General features: G+C 41.4%; 1 protein-coding gene across 2 annotated transcripts; it reads left to right on the top strand.

Moving 5' to 3' along the window:
- The first annotated feature begins 184 nt into the window (after nt 1-184).
- eIF3a (eukaryotic translation initiation factor 3 subunit a) lies at nt 185-19,964 on the top strand. 2 transcript variants are annotated; one of them, XM_074091985.1, is made up of 24 exons: nt 185-377; nt 598-826; nt 1,190-1,364; nt 3,701-3,889; nt 4,637-4,741; nt 5,454-5,662; nt 6,410-6,576; nt 7,437-7,574; nt 8,258-8,462; nt 9,585-9,684; nt 10,470-10,699; nt 11,224-11,416; nt 12,160-12,264; nt 13,622-13,751; nt 14,228-14,430; nt 15,321-15,472; nt 15,855-16,084; nt 16,544-16,646; nt 17,141-17,296; nt 18,187-18,274; nt 18,523-18,754; nt 19,369-19,421; nt 19,452-19,494; nt 19,832-19,964. In XM_074091985.1, exons 1-24 carry the CDS (start codon nt 329-331, stop codon nt 19,876-19,878), a joined length of 3,531 nt encoding a protein of 1,176 aa, XP_073948086.1. In that variant the 5' UTR covers nt 185-328; the 3' UTR covers nt 19,879-19,964. The 2 variants fall into 2 exon arrangements, with proteins under 2 accessions (XP_073948086.1, XP_073948085.1); XM_074091984.1 differs by having other exon boundaries at nt 19,369-19,494.
- The last annotated feature ends 4 nt before the right edge of the window (nt 19,965-19,968 follow it).

Below are 19,968 nucleotides of genomic sequence, written 5' to 3'. Positions count from 1 at the left end.
TGCAAGTGTTCTGTTTTTAATTACAGTTTCGCAGCTCACACTTCGAAATCGAATGAATCGTTATTTGACTTTCCTGAGATTTTATTGGTTCTTACGAAAGAAAAAAACTCTCCGTCAAATTTCACCAATGAACGACAAGACTTGACACTAGTTGACACATCAATTGAAAACGGAGGAGCTGACATCATAAGTCGGCCATTTTGTTCTGTCCTGTAGCCTGTCAGGCCGGTGACTTGACTTGGAAAGGAGTAATTTTCGAATTATTCCTTTTCGTTCTGACTAAACGTCCTAAATTTGTGTTAATGAAGTGAAAAGTGCAGTTTAAATCATGGCGCGATACGGTCAGCGACCGGAAAATGCCCTCAAACGGGCCAATGGTGAGATTTAATTTTATGCTATCGTACCACGTTGCACGTTATATCTTTGACCTTTATTTCGTAACAGGCCCACCCTCCTAATAAATCCCATATGTTGCCAATTTGACAAAAGCAAGACTATACATTTTAGTGATTTATTTCCTCAGATGACGCTCCTAAAAAGTATTTTTTGTAACATAACCAAATCTAAAATGGCCCCTGTCGGCATATTATCTTACAGAGTTTATGGACTTGAACAAGCCCGCTCGGGCGCTGGACACCTTGCAAGAGGTGTTTCGGAACAAGAAATGGGCTTACAACTGGTCGGAGTCTGTGCTGGAACCCATCATGTTCAAATACCTGGAGCTCTGTGTAGACCTCCGCAAGTCCCATATCGCGAAGGAAGGCTTATTTCAGTACAGGAATATGTTTCAGTCCGTGAATGTCGGCTCTTTAGAGCAGGTCATAAGGTATGAATTTTAAATATGTGAGAAAATACCTTCAGTATAAAAACAAATATTGTTTAGCAACTGCTCAATAGTGTATACTAAGCAGCTGTCTGTCTGATTTACAAAATTGACTTACCTCTATTTCATTACAAGCTTTTATTTACATTTATTCAAACAACTTTCCAAATACCTACAATAAATTGTTTGACTAAACAAACATGTTGTCAATGTAAAAACATGTAAATAATAACAAATAAGCAAATACCTGAAAATAAATAATTGATTATCATTTTGAAAAAGAAAAAATGTTAAAATTAGCCTTTTTAATATTCTAATAAGCCCTTTTCTGTGTAATACAATTTTTTTTATTTTATTATCCACTAGGGGCTATTTACGAATGGCAGAAGAAAGAACGGAGGCTGCCCGGGCTCAGTCAACTCAGGCAGTCATTGACACTGACGACTTGGACAACCTCGCTACTCCTGAGAGCATCCTGCTCAGTGCTGTGTCTGGAGAGGATGCACAGGATCGCTCTGATCGTACCATACTCACTCCATGGGTTAGTGAACTTTGATAATATCTCAATAGAAAACAACCCCTCGTATGTGGAAACTAAAAAAATACATCATTCAAGTCTCATATGTAAGCACTACTTCTGCTGATTTAAATAAAAAACCAAACATTGCCTTAAATTTTATAGCACAGATCTGCATCCTAAGCATACCAGGCCCATGTCATAAAAATTACAAGTGCTACAATTCAACAAAATTGTTAAGTTTCTCTTAGTAAAATGTTACAATTTTGTCTAATTGTAGCACTTCCAACTTTTGTGGTAAAGGAGGCTTTGCCGACTAGTCGGCACATCTCTAGAAAACATATATGGTGATTTTTAATCGGTGATCAGGAATAACAAAAAGCGATAAAGACAGCCATACTGAATAACTTCCCATGGGACCAATACGAAAATCGGGAACAAAAATCCCTGGTTTCATTCATTAAAGCTGGTGAGGTGCTGAGGTTTTCTATGAAATAGCTGATTTTTTTACCCCGATTTTCGTATTGGTCCCATGGGGAAAGTTGTTCAGTATGACTGTCCTTATCGCTTTTTGTTATTCCTGATCACTGATTAAAAATCACCATGTATAAATAAATAAATATGCTAATTCAGATCTCATTCAGGTGGAATTCAAATCATTGGTCATTGTGTAAGTTTACACAAACAAAGGAACTATTGAATCATCATCATTATCTCAACCAAGATGTCCAGTGCTTTGGACATAGGCCTCCCCCATCTATTATATAAATCTCTTTTATTTATTTCAGATGGTAAGTCAGGCATAAAAAAAAATCTAGCCTTAGAATTTTATTACATTGTGATAAGTATTTGTTATCTGTAGGTAACTAAGCTTAACTGTATCAAATCATTTATCAAATCTTAGGAATTCATATACAATTTTAATTTAGAATTGACAATATTGTAATAATATTTGCCTCTGAAATAAATCCCATTTGTAATGTATCAGTTGTTACCAAATGGTAGGCCTTGGAGGCACAGCATAATGCTGGCTGGATGCGACAGGGCGCTCAACAGTTAGCGCTTTGTGTTAATATATGCCTGTACAAAAATAATAAAGGAGATATTGATATACAGTCACCAGCATTCATATCTGATCTGCCACAGCGCAGCGCGCAAAAATATCTGACACATCCTTTCGGCCCTAGAAATAGAGATGAGAGAGAGATGCACGCTTATTGTGTCAGATATTGGTGCTGGTGACTGTACTATTTATTGTACATACTTTTATTAGCTTTTAAAATTATGTTATATCATGAGGCCCGTGTGGTGTCGGGTTAGAATTACACCTCTCCATTTCTTCCGTGGATGACGTAAGAGGCGACTGAGGATATAGGTTAAGGTATACCGTAGGCGACAGACTAGCAACCTGTCACTATTGTACTGTTAATTTATTGCTAAAAGTATAAATAATACGATGAAAGTTAGAGGCTGACATAGTCACATTTAGTGTATAAGATAAAAAAAGTATGTTAATGTGATAAAAACATATATCTTTGTATTAAATAAATAATTACCTGGGTGAACAAACTTTACTGGGACTAAAATACAAGAAAAAGCGCACCTTTAAAATTAAACTGAAATAATTAGATATTTTCTCATTTTAAAATTCAACCAGATTGTGTTTTATTTGAATTTATTTTATGGCTTTAAGAAGCTAGATCAAAAGACAAAAAGAGATAAATGCAGTTTTGAAGGCTCTTATTAAGCCGCCGATATAGCCAGCAGCTTTCATATGTAGATCAACTTCAAGCAACATAAGCTGTCAATCATGTCAGCGGCATGCTATGAATAAATAATAAGCCAGAAAGCGGCTTTAGGCAGGACAACGGACCTTTTTTTTATATATGGCTTACAATGAATATGTGTACATGCAAAGGACACTCGTCCAGCGACGAAGCAAACACAACACTGTAAAAAACGGTCCGTTGTCCGGTGGAAACAACGGACATCTAGAAGCGGTCTTACTCAGCCCAAAGTTCTACACAAAATGTGGCTATCATTTAAAGTTTAAATTTTAAACCAAAACAACTTATGATTCAAATACGAATCATTTTCGAGGTTACAAATAGATGTGCTTGTTGATTGGTTAAAATTCAGAAACAAAGCAGGAATTGGTTTGCGCGCGTTATGCAATGTCAAATGCACGACAAACGCGCAGAACACGGTTTTTAAGCCCCGCCTACTAGGACACGCATGGCTATTTTTCTAACGCAGTTACAATTCCTGACTTATTATTTATTCTTATGCGGCATGTTTGACAACTTCAGTTAAATTCCTACCTACCATCATTAACACCTTTATTCCCTATCTTTGTACAGGTGAAATTCCTCTGGGAATCATACTGCCAATGCTTGGAGCTTCTCCGTACCAACGCGCACGTAGAGACCCTGTACCACGACATCGCGCGCATGGCGTTCCAGTTCTGCCTCAAGTACTCTCGCAAGACCGAGTTCAGGAAGCTCTGCGACAAGCTGCGGAAGCATTTGGAGGATATTTGCAAGCCTACGGTAAGGACATCATCAATCATCATCACAGCCTTTATACGTCCTGCTGGGCACGGGACTTCTCTCAAAATGAGCGCTTGGACCGTAGTTCCCACACAAGCTCAGCACGAATTGGGAACTTCACACACGCTATTGAATTGTTTTGTAGGTTTGTACAGGTTTCCGCACAATGTCTTCCTTCACCGTTACCATTTATTATCACTAAGTAAAATTTTAAATGCAATTTTGGCAAATGAATTTCGAAATACACATTAACTACATAACAAAAACTAATAAGAAATAAAATAGTAATAAAATAAATGGTTTACTTTAAAAAATTAAGTAGTTGCACAGAATTAATTGATTGATAATAAAGATATTGTAGTTAATTCCGCAGAAGTATATGAACGTCTTATGTGGCAAATGCAATTATCTTCAACAGATATTACCTAACTAAGTGATAAACTTCATAGCCACATTTCAATCATGTATTGATGATTTGGTCAACAATCAAATCACACTTAAAGATACTTCTTTTAATTTAAAATCACTTGTGTATAAAAATTGCCTCTGAAATAAATCCCATTTGTAATTTATCCATTGTTATCAAATGGTAGGCCTCAGAGGCATAGCATACGCCGGCTAGACACGACGGGACGCCTTAAACTCGGCATTCTGTGTTAATTTACGCCAGCACATGTCTCTAGTCAACAAAAGATACTTATAAAAAAAAAAAAACTAAAATTTAACATAACAAAATTATTGTTTTAGGTGCAAACTGGCAATGTGAGCATCTCCAAGCCAGAGACTCAGCAGCTAAACCTGGAGACGAGACTGTTCCAACTTGACAGCGCTATTCAAATGGAACTGTGGCAGGTAATATTTCAACGACACAGGTAATCAACACATTTGTGCTGAGTTCATTGAAGTAAGGTTTGCTCAATCATCCAATGTTTTATTGATTTCCTATCCATCATTAATTTTGTATCCACTTTAAAAAAGAATCACTTAATGCAAACAAGACAAACAGACTCATTTGCGAGTCAAAAAGTGCGTTCAAAGACTACTGATGCCCTGTGGCGTGCATTGAGTAGACAACACTTTGCGCTTTAGGCTGGAGAGCGTTCAAGTATTACGTAACGCAATTTGGGTGAAGGTCGGTCTGGTAAAACGTTACGATGCGTTACAAGGGCGGGAGGAAATCTTATTATGCAGTTAAAAAGGAAAATGCTCTGCCGTCAGAATGCAGCACTAGCACAAACCGTGAACTGTTTTTTGAATGTCTTAAATGTCTTATGTCCGTAGGATGCCATAATATTACATATTTCAATATTTTTTTGGAAATATAGCTCTATCCATCATTACTATCGATGTAACTCTATAGTTATGTTATTTTGTTACTCATGGTGACAAATTATAAAGAGAACTGTCGTTGTCATGGCGGTAATTTTACGGTTTGTGCTCGTGTCGCCCCTTGCGTAATATTCCCTATTGAAAATCTTTTATATAGAGTTGGACCTTAAAATTATTAGTTATATAAGTATGTCAACTAGTGAATTGTAACTGAATACCTCTTCTTCCACAACAGGAAGCCTACAAAGCCATCGAAGACATCCACAGCCTAATGAACATGTCCAAGAAGACCCCTGTAGCCAAAACCATGGCCAACTACTATGGGAAGCTAGCCCTGGTGTTCTGGAAGGCTGGCCACTGTCTGTTCCATGCCGCTGCCCTGTTGAAGCTGTTCCAGCTGTCCAGGGAAATGAAGAAGAATATCACTCAGGAGGAGTTGCAGAAGTAAGTTCTAAGTTCATACTTAGCAGGCGTTTGAAACAGGCAGAGGGTCTCAAAAAATCTCCTTAACTCGTAGTAAGGCAAGGAATAGGGTGTGTTATTTATTATTTACTTATAAACCAATGAAAATTTACAGCATAACAATGCATGCATGCATTGGTTAACACCAATGTCCTGTAAATTTAAAAACATGAAAATAATAACGTGTATTAAACAAAAGAAAATACAAAATAATACGATATTAGCATTCTCTGCCGATTGGGCATAATATTTTTCGCAAATGTTTTATTTTCCAAGTATCAAATTTCTCTGAAAACATATTATTTTCGGAACTTTTATTAAACAAACCTAACCTACCTATTGTGCTCTATAAAACCATAAGAAAATATTCTGAGAAAACTTTTTGGTTTCGGAGAAATTTGATAATTGGAAAATAAAACATTTGGGAAAAAACAATTGTGCGAAACAGCAGTACACGATATATTAGGTGTAGTTGGCATCTTAAGATACTCATAGAATGTAGATTGTTATTCTTTACGTGCCGTTTCCGTCGTTCTGTTTGTAGGGTTGCACCAATTAAGTTCAAATTTGGTACATCATAAACTAAAACTAAACATTTTACTACTACTCCATTCATTCTACTACTAACCAATTATATTACTTCATTCTACTTCATTGTAAATGTAGAATGCTTCTACCATCAAAAACCAAAAAGTAAAGCCTAGACTCAAGCCTTTCTAACGCTCTCAGGATGGCGTGCCGCGTGCTCGTCGCCGTGCTATCCGTGCCGCTGCCGTCGCTGCACCCGGAGTTCGACCGGTTCGTGGAGACCGACAAGAGTCCCGTGGAGAAGGCCCAGCGCCTCGCAGTGCTGCTAGGTCTCGCGCAGCCCCCCACCAGGACCAGCTTGCTCAAAGGTACTACTTGTGTGAGATGTAGAAATGTTATCCGGGCATTTTCACAAAAAAGCGTACCTTTTTTAAAATTTTAGAAAAAATATGGTTTTTCCTACTCGGAATCAAGAGCACAATCGATTCCGATAGTTATAAAAAATGGCCCAAACAAAGTCGTAAGTTTTGTGAAGGTTTATTTTATACTCTGTATGGGCGTTACAAAACTGACTTAATGTATGAACAAATTAAATACATTTTGAAAGAAAGGTACGCTTTTTTTAAAACGCCCATCCTTCGAGAATCAACATAGCGACCGGGTGCATTCATAAATAACATTTACATTTTTACCTATCTACAAGTAACTACTAAAGTGAAGTTTCGATATCGAAGTGAATTAGTACGTAATCGAAGAGTTTCACTCAACAACAATCATAACAAACGCCACTCCCCAAAAACATAAGTGCATCGACGACAAGTTAGATATTGTAATGAAATTTGCCTCCGAAATAAATCCCATTTGTAATGTATCAGTTGTTATCAAATGGTAGGCCTCGGAGGCACAGCATACGCCGGCTAGACGCGACGGGACGCCTTACACTTAGCGTTCTGTGTTAATTTACGCCAGCACAGACCAATAAATAAGCGTGGGTTCCATTGGTGGACAAATTCAAATTAGTATACAAATTAGTTTAATGCAATTTAAACATTCAGTCTCCTTAGCCAATCGCAACATCGAGTGGACAACAATATTTAATCGTTAAACACGGTAAACCTGTAACTGATATCGCTATGAACGGTTTGGACTGTGAATATCAATTTCTAACTTACTAGTATATTACTAGTACGAATATTCCCCATTTTCTAACGATCTGTATATATTTCAGACGTGGTCCGCCTGAACGTGGTGGGTTTGGCATCGCCCCAGCTGCAGCAGCTGTACGCGTGGCTCGAGGTCGAGTTCGACCCGCTCACCATCTGCCATAACGTCAAGGGAGTCATCAAGGCTCTGCAGGAAGAGCCCAGTAAGTCATTACATCGTGTAGGAGTTACAAATATACACACGGTGTCCCATACATGGACGATATACCGTCATATTTAGCAATTAGCGTTTAAGTCCTTTTTCAGTTAAACTGGATTAAGCATAAAGGAAATAATTGTACGCTGTAAAAGCCTTACTTTTTAGAAATATTTAGCAGTTGTTAGATTTCATTTATTCTCACATTTATAGCTGTGGCACTAAAAAAATGGAGCTGAGGGAGATTTATTATTCGATTTTTAAAACAATGACGATATCTCAAAAACGAGGTATTTAGCTGCCCTATCAGTTGTCGACGGTATACCGTTGATGTCTGGGACACCCTGTATATTATAGTGTATATGGTTTTCCGTCGGGGAAAGTCGGATCTCAATCAGAGTACGACGGCATTCGAAGTGTCAATCGTCTGTATTTCCGGATAAATACAACTTAGGGCTCTTAAGGCTAGAGTGAAGGTCTGTTACTGAAGTCCAAAGATATTGTAGTGAAATTGATTATAAAATGGTTCCACCCTGATGAATCACATGATTCAGTTTCCTCGGCTGTACACTAAAAATTTGGTTGAGCTTATTACTATATTTGTACGCCGGTTTATTAGTGCTGTCCTCATCCCTATGGTAATGATGTATTCGTCCCTATGGTAATCACTGATCAAATCTGTATCCGCAGACTCCCCGCTGGTCCAATACACGAGCGCCCTCAACGACGTAGCCCTGGTCCGGCTGGTCCGGCAAGTGGCTCAGTGCTACGCGTGCATGCAGTTCTCCCGGCTCCTGGAGCTGGCTGCCACCGAGGACCTGTTCCACTTGGAGCGGCTGCTGGTCGACTGCGTCAGGCACAACGACATGCAGATACGCGTCGATCACGCTAACAAGTCAGTATTTCGAATGCGGAACATAAAAACAATGCCCAGCCTCATTAGTCTCAAATAATATACATATATAACGTGGATTGAGATAAAAGTAGAAAAAGGTAGCCTTAAATTTTACACTGTTCAGTGCCAAAGCATGTGAAAACACGTAATTTAGACTAGAGCAAAGCTAATTAGGTCCTGAGGAGTCCCACTAATATTATGAATGTGAAAGTTTGTTAGTCTGTTTGTTACCTCATCACCATACCCCGGGATTTTCGGGGCACGGATGATTGACATTAGCCAAAGAGTAGGTATCGAGTTAAAAAACAGAGTGCACTCTATCTGGTTTCTACTTAATGAATAATTAGTCATTTAGAAAAAAAACATGATATTTAAAACACAAAAAATATTAAATTTTCGTAGGATGAAATCGTTTCAAATTCAGTTTGAAAAGATTTTTAATAAATTGAAGTTGGTTTTAAATAAGAATTTCGGCTATAGTACACTAAACATCACGAACGAATTGTTACAAGGCAATGCAGTAGAACTGCGATCGCAAACACATCGCGCCACAATTGATTTCTTCAAGAAATTTAAATATGCACCTATTACAACTGCCGACGTAGAATGATCATTCAGTGGGTTAAAATGGATAGTTACAGCAAGACACCGCTGCTTAACTGTTCCAAATTTAGAAAAGATATTAACAATTTATTTCGAAAATCATATCAACTACGAAATTCACTGCAGGTAATTAATTAACGTTTTTTTATAATTATCTCATAACATAAGCCTTGGTACTAAACCTAAAGTTCTAGTATAGTTTACAATTCGCAGTGAGGTAATTATTAATTAGGCATAATATGATGTTTCGTCAGAATAACCTATCTATTAATGTCTACTCTTTAGCAAATCGTTCGTGCCCCGAAAACCCCGGGGTATGCTCATCACGTCTAAACCACTGAACCGATTGAGATGAAATTCGGTATACATATAGTTTGAATCCCGAGAAAGGACATGGGATCGTTTGTATCCCGAAAAATTGCATGGGATCTAAGATTCAGAAGTAAAGGAATCATTGCCGTCGTCATAAAGCGCTGGCGGTAAAGGATATAGACATGAGATGAATGCTTTTTTGTTCAGATGCGTGCACTTCGGCGTGGAGGCGGGCGGCGGCGAGTGGTGCTCCGCCGCCGACGAGGCTTGCGGCGGCGCCATACTGCAGGCCACGCCTGCTGAACAGGTAACTAGTTTGGATAACTAAAAACAACACTGTAAAATTTTAATCGAGAATTAGACTTTGTGTTTCAAGGACATTTGCTAGACAATACGTGTTATCATTTTGCTTTCTGTTTCTCTGTCATATTATGTATGTATGTTGTATGACATTTGTAGTGTAGAAACCAAATAAAATACTGTTGTAGTCTATAAACACATAATTTGAAACCGTCTCATTTTTCTGGACACTTTTCTGTAAAAATGGCCGAATATTCTGTTACAGTTTGTTAGTTATTTGGCGGAAGAAACTCTAACAAATAATCGAAAACGACACCGAAATCTACAACCAATTCGTAAAAAAAATGTGAGCATGTGTGGCGGTTGAGAAGAAGAGAGAGAGAGAGAGAGAGAGAGAGAGAAAGAGAGAGAGAGGGGGGGGCAACTTAGCATAATGTTGCGGCAAGCAACAGCAGGTTTGCAGGTGGTAGGATTCGCCCGGATTGCTACCACCACCATCTTGCTCGCTAATCCTGCCGTGAAGCAGCAGTGCTTGCACTGTTGTGTTTCGGCGTGGAGAGCAAGACAGCCGGTGAAATTACTGGCACTTGAGGTATCCCATCTTAGGCCTCTAGGTTGGCAACGCATCTGCAATCCCCTGTTGTTGCAGGTGTCTATGGGCGGTGGTGATCTCTTACCATCAGGAGACCCAGTTGCTCGTTTTCCAAACAGTCGAATAAAAAAAAAAGCTGCAAACCTGTTTTTCAGTGGGACCCATTTAAAACCAAACACATGATGTATCGTTGTCCATAGGTCCGCGAGCAGCTGGTCCGCGCGGCGGAAGTCCTGTCCCGCGCCGTGTCCACGCTGTTCCCGACGCGGCGGCGCGCCGAGCGCGAGCGCGCGCGCGCCCACATGGTCGCTCACTACCACGAACACAAACACGCGGACCATCAGCGCGTGCTGCAGCGACACAAGATCATTGAGGAGCGGAAGGAGTATATTGAGAGGCTGAATACGGTCAGGGAGGAGGAGGAGCTCAGGTACGGACAAAGGGATAGGGACGGGAGAGGGACGTGGATATTTATTTATCTGATGAGGGCTACTTGACAGGCGAAATATCGCTAAATGCCATATCGAAAATACAAACTGAGACGTGAGAAAAACCAGAAAAAGGGACCACCTCTGGGAATTCCTATCCTACTACGCTACTTTAAAAAACAGCAACCTGAGATATGTGTGCATAGGTGAATTTTGTGTCTAGACTCCTGTCCAGCGGTGGTGTAGGGGTTGTAGCACGCAGCACGGAATGCTGAGGACCTGGGTTCGATTCCCAGCGCTGGTCTCTTTTTCTGGTTTTTCTGTGCATCCATGGCTCAGTTTGTATTTTCGATACGGTGTTCACGGAATGACCGTAAAAGTAACAAATTTGGAGTTGAAATAAAAAATACGAAAAGACGCCAAAAAAAACAATCATTATCGCTAAAAGGGGGGGTTGAATTTTGACGTACTTTATGGAGGGCCCTTAGTCATGAACATAGTTATGCAAGTCCAAATGATCTTTCAGGCGTCAAGAAGAGCAGCTCCGCATCGCGGCGGCGGCCGAGGCCCGCCGGCAGGAGGCCGAGCGCGAGGAGCGAGAGAAGCGCCGCCACGCCTCCGAGATGGCCGCCGTGCGAGAGAGACACCTGCGCGAGAGGATCGCGCACATCTCGCAGAGCGACGTCGGGAAACGCGTGCTGTCCAAGCTCGACGAAGAGGTATGCAACTGGCTATTGTAAAACACTGGTGTTTGCCCGCGGCTTTGCGCGTGTAGCATCTTTTGTAAACCTAACTTAATGCTCCTATCATCCCCTCAAAAGTTGACTGGTAGAGATCCCTTAACCCTTAATAAGGCCCCATATATTGGAGCATACTACCACAGAATCAAAAGCAGCTGTTGGATACATACTTGGCAAAAAATATTTTTAAAACTAGTCTTATTTTCAATAATTACAATAGAAATTGTGTCGTAATATGAAATAAATAAGGTTCAGTTTCCAGCTCAATGCTAGTGGTCGCTAAATCGCCTCTACCTTAATAAGGGTTAAAGGGATAAATTCGCCATGGTATACATATCTAAACTTTTGTAAATTGTTTTTCTCTATTTTTGCACAGTAAATTTTGTGACTCCAATCCATATGGTTGTGATTTTGAGATTTGATCCCTATTCCGTGGGAATATCGGAATAAAAAGTAGCACTCGTGTTATTCCAGAATTCCATTCCCCTGTACCACAATAGTTACCAAGAGCTACAGTTCGACAAAACTGTTAAATTCATCTTAGTTAAATGTTACAGAATGTCTTTGTACCGAATTTCATCCAAATCCGCCTAGCCGTTTTAAACATAGTGCCAAGTACATTAAACATAGTGTTGTATGCCAAACTTTTCCACCACTGTAATTAATCAGTTATACATACGTTTACAAATAAATCACTTTGACTTTTTCTCGTTTACCTCCAGGTGTTGAAAAAGATGGACGCGGAAGCGATCGCACAGCGCGAGGCTGAGGAACTGATGAAGGAGCGCCGCGAACTGCAAGCCCGCCTTAAATCTCAGGAGAAGAAGGTACAGTTGCATTCATAAATTCGTATAAATCGGTTCAGCAGTTTTAGACGTGATGAGGTAACAAACAAACAGACTTACGAACTTTCGCATGTATAACTATACTCGGGTCCAGAATTAGGCGAACTAGATTGACACATGAAAATGTTACCAGACATGGCAAAAAACTAATAGGCATATGAAAATGTCGATATAACTTTGTGTAGACGCGGAATGAAAACCTCACGTCACTTTTGGACTTTCTTACTCTCCACGCCGAAACACAACAATGATAACAATAAAATTAAAGCGAAAATTTCACAATAACGGAAATAAATCCGAGCAATCTGATAGCAAAGTCGAATGACATATATCAAATGACAATAAAACGAAATGGCGTTCAACATTTTTTTTCCAAATCTTTCAAATAAAAGATTTCTTTTATTATTATTTTGTATCCAGTTTTTTTTTTTCTAATATTGATATTACAGGACTGGTGTAACTGTCGCAACATTTGTTTGTAATTAACTGTCAATTTGTTTCGCCTAATTCTGAACTCAAGTATAGTAGTGGGATTTCTATTCCTCTTACTACTTCTAATTTAAATTTGCCTCCGAAATAAATCCCATTTGTAATGTATCTGTTGTTATCAAATGGTAGGCCTCGGAGGCACAGCATACGCCGGCTAGACGCGACGGGACGCCTTACACTTAGCGTTCTGTGTTAATTTACGCCAGCACAAACAAACTGGAAATTAATAATTTGATTATTTTTGTGGTTAACTTCACTCAAACGAGTTGATCGATATAAAAACATTAGCTTAGTGGCTCGGTTGATGTACTCTCAAATAGAGGCTGGTGGATTTGAACCCTAGTTATGTGCGAAATTACAAAAAGTTACCAAGCCTTTCAGAAGGAAAACATCTTGAGAAAATATCCTAATTCGTACTGAAACTTCCCTATACTTGTGAGTCCTAGGGACCGTTTCACCATCCATTGATTAGCGTTAACCGACGGTTAAATGTGATGCCGTCTCCGTCTATTTGAACAAAACAAATAGAGACGGTATCACATCTAACCGCCAGTTAACACTAATCAATGGATGATGAAACAGCCCCTTAGTGTATTTCATACAGAATAAATCAATTTTAAGAATAACTACACTATCTAAATTCCAAAATGACAAACCTTATGACTCGTCTAGGTCTTAAGTACTATAATCAACTCGAAAAGGGTGACTAAGGACGCTATAGTAGCCTTTTGCCACACTAAAAGTTGTTTTAAAATTAATTACTGTAGAAAAACTAGACTTGGCTGGAGGGCAGTGGAAGTGTTTTTTTTTAGTTGTTGCAACATGTACTAAAGTGCCTGTACTATGACAGGTGGACTATTTCGAGCGCGCCAAACGCCTGGAGGAGATTCCTCTGCTGCAGAAGAGTCTGGAAGAAAAGCAGGTGCAAGACAAGGCCTTCTGGGAGCAGCAGGAGAAGGAACGCATCGAACAACTCATTGGTAATTTAAATTTTTATTAGCACAACATGTGTTGGATAAAATGTAATGCCTCCAAGGCGTGCTCGACAGTGGCTTGGAAAACAGACAGGGGTTGAGTGGTAACATTAAACTTAGGATTCCTAAGATAACGACTGCTTTAATCTTTGTGGTCAGTGTGCTTTCTTACTCTCTCACATATGCACACCACGAGACAGAAAGTGTGCGACTGTTACATCGTGCATTTTATTAAACCGTTTAGTTTACTGTTTGTTGAAAAAATAAAATGAGGAAAATACATTTATTACCAACACAAATCACAACAGTATTATTAAGTACAAATAGACAACATAAAGGATAGTATGTGTCATTGCGGTTGCAATTCGGACACTGGCTCAGCATAAAAAGAAAGATATCCGGTATCCGACCATACAACCATCCATTGCATCTCTACTCTAGTGTCGATCAGCAGCAATGAACTAATACGCAACCATTTGCAGAGGCGCGCACCATCGACGTGGCAACAGCGGCGCGTCTAGTGCGCATGCACGCGCACCGCGACGAGTTCATATCCCGGCTCAGCGCCGAGCGCGGCGCCGCGCATCAGCAGAGACTCACAGCGTTCGCCGAGCGGCTCGCCCTCGAGCGCGCCAAGCGCCGCGCCGAGCGGGCCGCGCAGCGCGCCGACACTAGGAAACAAGAGGTTGGTGTATGGTGTGTCCTATACAGTGTGGAGTGCGCGGCTGGTACGGTCTATGGTTAAGAAATTAACCCTAGGTTATGGATTACTAGTTTTGCCCGCGGCTTCGCCCGCGTGGAATTCGGTTGTCGCGCGCTATTCCCTCGGGAACTGTGCATTTTTTCGGGATAAAAAGTAGCCTATGTCACTCTGGCTCATAAACTATCTCTTTGCCAAAAACCACGTCGGTTCGTCGCTCCGTTTCGAAGTGAAAGACTGACAAACATACAAGTACACACTTTCGCATTTATAATATTAGTATGAATAGTTGTATTTATGTTCCGGATCACTTTCGTTTACACATTTGTAGAAATGGCAGAAAATTCTGCTACCATTTCCAGTTGTCTAGTGGAAGTACAGGAGCATGAAACTACCGTGATACTCACTCATATATAACGAAAAAAACCGGATAAAGCGGCTTTTCCACTAGAGATGTGCGAGGATGTGTTGCGAGGAATATGTTTTTCATTAAGCAATAAGAACTCTTCATTTACCTCGCATTTACCCAGCCGTTTCCACTAGAGATGTGCTGCGCGAGGACGCGTAAATGAAGCGTTTTTATTGGTTAATGAAAAACACATTCCTTGCACATTATTGGTGGAAACGCTGCTTAATTCGCGTCTTAAATAACAACCCCCCAGCCGCGCCGCCGAGAGCTACGAATTAGCCCGAAACATCTCGAGCTAAACTCGATTTAAGACGCGATTTATCTGGTTTTTTTATTCTATATAGAAGTACATAGGACCTGTAATTAATAACAAAAAACCACTTTCCAAATCTAAAACTAAATATTTTAAAAAGTGAAGCTAGCCTACAAAGTCGTATTCTGACCAATGTATTGAATTTATCACCAGTGGCTGGCAGAGAAGCAGCGTGCCGAGGAGCGCGCGGCCGAGGAAGCTCGCCGCCTGCGCGAGGAGGAAGAGAGACGGGAGAGGGAAGAGAGGGAGAGGAAGCTCCAAGAGGAACAGGCTCTTGCCAGGGAACTGAAGGAGAAGAAGGAGCGGTTAGTACTAGTACTAATCTTTTGATGTTCCATATCAGCCACAGGCTAAAATGATAATAATTGAAGCAGAAGCAGAATCTGTTGTCTACTTACCCCAATGGTATACAGGTGTAAGTGTGTAAAATCATACGGAATATCTTTCTCAAAATCTTTGACATGTTTATTACTACGCGACACATGAATGACTGCTTAAAATCTAGCCTTTAGCCCTCGCCCGACCAAAAACATAAGGTAATTCCATATTCCTTAGGAAAAACATTGCCCTATCACTTGAAAATTTCGTTAAATCCCTTTTTAGTGAAATTTTTCTCCAGTAGATTACCTAAGCCAGCAGCATTTTCTCATTTACAATACTCTCTAATCAATTATCTTCATCCAACAGCGAACACCAAGAATACTTGGCCCGAGTGGAAGCCAAGGCGCGTGCCAAGGAAGCAGAACTTGACCGCAAACTGGAAGAGCAGAAGTCTCAGACCTCGAGCAGTTGGCGGCGCGGCGACCCGCGACCCGAGCCCAAGGCGGATAGGGAGAAGCCGGAGCGCGAGGAGAGCGCCTGGAGAAGCAAGGGAGACGCTAAAGAGCCGGAGAAGAAGCCAGAGCCGTGGCGGCCAGGTTAGTAAAGCTACAGGCCCAAGCGGCTGACGGGCTATCCGCGACCAGAGCCGAAGTCGGACAGGTTATAGAGGGTATAAGGAGTAGACTATATCACTCTACGTAAAAACGTTTTTACTCGGCGAGCGTACCTTTTAATAGCTCGCTGCGCTCACGGTTCTACTTTAGAATCACTCACTCAATGGAGCACTTGCCATAGAACATTTTACTTTTACAATAATTTGATTCGGGGGACGTAAGAAGTACCAATCCTATACACTGAGTAATTGTTTAGGGATTGTTCACAATCATGTTTAACCTTTTCACCGCCACAAAACAAATGAAGTGACGTGCTCTGTACGCCACAGAAAAACCAGGGACAAATCAACTAGATTTTTTGTTTGAAACAATGTTTTTTTTCTGCTTTTGCCTTTACTGATGTGATGGCATTATCGGTTCAGTATCATTGTTTGGTTGCAGCGCGCGCTCGCGAGGGCCCCCCGAGGGACGAGCGGCCGCGCTCGCCCGAGCGGCGAATGGCGCGCGACGAGCGCGAGCGCGGACCGCCGCTGCGCGACGAGAGGTAGTTAACACTTGTTTTATCATACGTTCGCACTGAGGACATAAAGGTGCGACCACATGCAAGTCGCTCGACGCTCGTTTCCAGCGATAAATCTGGTCACGTGACCCTATTTTGAATTACCCGCGACTCAAAAAAGCAGCGTCAAGTCGCCGCGTCGAACAGCAGCGTCAAGATGGCTGCTTTCAAGAATGATGTTGGTCTGGGAAGCTAATTTCTTAATCTCTTTTAAGTGCTATACTCGTGGCAGTGGTACAAATAAAAGAAATCGGAGTGAATGCAAAAAAAAATAACAGTGTTTTTGCCGAAATCGAAGGGTTTTTGTTTTCAGCGATTTGGCTTAACATTTTCAGCTTTATCGCTATATGCCACGTGACCAGATTTGCCGCTGAAAAAGAGCGTCGAGCGACGTGCATGTGGCCGCGCCTTTACGTCAAATGGACCTCACAATACTAACGCCATCTAGCGATAACTCATTAACTCCATTGATGTACCAGGCGCGACGATCGCCGCGACGACCGCGGCCCGCCGCCCCGCGACGACGGCGGCTGGCGTGCTGCGCGCGATCCGCCGCGTGACGCGCGTGACACCAGGGACCCTAGGGACCGGGACGCCAGGGACACCCGCGACACAAAAGACACCAGGGACGACAGGTAAGAGACTTTATTAAAAAGTTACAGGGTGCCCTGTCTTTTCACGGGTATTTATAGTAGGGATGAAAATGAGACTAAATCTATCCTGCAATCATCTTCTGTCTTATTCGCTCACATTTTTGCAAGGAGTTTATTTTTAGAAATAGAAATAGAAATATTTATTCGCTATTCGCACAAAACATAATAAAAATACATTAAAGAACGAAAAAACAACAAATTAATATGTCATATGTAATTTTTTATTTTAATGTGTCTGATTGCATACAATTTTTCAAACATTTTCATTTATACAAACCTTCGACTTATACTTACAAACGCGACAAGCAAAGAACTAATTAAATAGATGAAGCCGTTCTGAAATGACGTGCGAACATTTATTTCTTCAATTCATTTTATTTCTATAGATGAAAAATATTTTCGAGATTCGAAACCGCATCTACTATAGGTATACGCACGCGCCAGAGGTGGGAATTTACCTCCAAACCTCCATGCTGGCATAATGCTGCTGGCCAGTGCTGGCTGAATGTGCCAAAGCCGAAGAGCGCGAGGCCATAAAAAAAAGTCGGTTTGGCGCAATACATTTTCTTCCGCTCTGTTACAAACTGCGTATACATTTATAACGGTTTTTCTTTATTTCCTCGCATTTATGACGAAAAGTAGTGTTCAACTCGAGTGTAAATGATCAATTACACCCGCGAGCTATAAGCACCCTCGCTCGCTCGTGCGCCTAAATATCTTGGGTGTAATTGATCACTTATACCCCTTGTTTATCAATACTATATCGCAGCTATCATCAGTCACGACTCCCACGTTCCAAATAAGTAGGTAAATTGCCTCTGATTTGGTAAACTCGTATAGCCGTAATGACAGTGGTTTATCCGCGTTTGCAGACCGCGGTACGGCGGACGCTCCAGCGGGCCGGACGGCGGCGGCGGCAGCTGGCGGCGCGGCCCCGCGGACCCGGCGCCCGCGCCCACTGTAAGTACACATTTGTTGACAGGCGAAATATCGCTAGATGGCGTTAGTATCGCGAGGTACGTCTGACGTTACGGACTTGCTTGCTATTGGCTCGTTTATTTAACCAATCACAAACGGATCACACGATACTCGCGCTATTTGTTTCTGGTTTTCAGGGCTAAAATGGATTTTGTATTTATTATATGCCTTGAAATGATTGCTTATATTAGAAATACACTTTTTTTAATAATTTATTTTTCTATCTCCAGGAGCGATCATCAGCCTGGCGTTCCAAGGATGCGCCGCGTGACGACCGCTACCGCGACGCGCCCCGCGGCGACCGTGACCGCGACCGCGACAGTTACCGCGACCGCGAACGCTTCCCGCGGCGCGACGACCGCGATGGCCCAAGACGCGACGATCGGGACGGCCCGCGTCGTGACGACCGCGACGGACCACGACGCGACGACCGCGACGGACCGCGACGTGACGATCGTGACGGTAAGATTATTTCAATACATATATCTGTTAGATATGTGTCATCTCGTATCGATCGCTCATTTCGACTTATCACATTCAATACGGTATTTGACTAGATATGATAAATTAACACAATGCGTTATCGAATAAACAACTTTTAAGCTAAATTTACAAATAATAAAGTTATAAAGATTAGACAGAGAAAGACATACTGTCATGTACGTCACAATACTTGCTGATAGAGAAAGCGTTTGAGAAAGAGACTGTATATAGATTTCAAAAAATCACTATAATTCAATTTTCAACCGATTTAGTTTTCGTTTCGTACTGTCTGTATATCTATATTTCTGGCAAATTCAGGATTGTCAAATACCATTGCTTCAGAATCATCTTTGTGTTAAGTACGATAGTGTTAATTTGTTGTATTGGGGTCGATATTATCGTAACTGCATAGTGTGTGATACTTTCTGATAATTAAGTTTTTTTATACGCAGATAAAATATTATCGCATCTGAGTAGTGTGTGACACGCTTAACAGACCCAATCACTTGCTAAAATATTCCAAATGAATTTGAAAACACTTTGTATTTTCTTCTTGTACCTGAATGAACTTTCATTTTCATTGTTCACATCAGGACCCCGCCGCGACGACCGCGACGGTCCGCGTCGTGACGACCGCGACGGTCCGCGACGCGACGACCGCGACCGTGACGGCCCGAGACGCGACGACAAACGTCCGCCACCGCGCCGCGAGGAGAAACGTAAGTCACTTGAGCTATTTGACTAATGTAATAGATTTTCTTAATTTAAAAGCAACCTTATGTCAATGAATATATACAGTGTAGCCCGTTTAGTACGACTTCGCATTTAGCAACCAACCGTTTTTACCGACGTAAGTATAGGCATATGTTTGGTTTTAATATGAGCCACCATGAAAGTACATCCGTTCGTTTAGTACGGCGTCCGGTTAGTACGACGTAATATCACCGGTCCCTTGGCCGTCGTTATAACCGGATTCTACTGTATATAGATATAGCAAAGAAATACTTCTGATTTCTGCCACTTTCCCCAAATATTGATCAACTTGTTTATTTCCAGCCCGCGACCCCGACGGCGATGACTGGCAGCCCGTCACCCGCCGCTAAACACGCTGGGCCGGTCCACTTCGTCTCAAATGTACCCCTAACCGCCGCGCTCTCGGAACGGTTCAACCTTAGTTTCCTGTGTCAATTAAC

Source organism: Choristoneura fumiferana, chromosome 9 (genome assembly GCF_025370935.1).
Source record: "Choristoneura fumiferana chromosome 9, NRCan_CFum_1, whole genome shotgun sequence".
Taxonomy (NCBI): Eukaryota; Metazoa; Arthropoda; class Insecta; order Lepidoptera; family Tortricidae; genus Choristoneura; species Choristoneura fumiferana.
The sequence above is the reverse complement of the archived record's forward strand: the minus strand, read 5'-3'. Positions and strand labels throughout refer to the sequence as shown.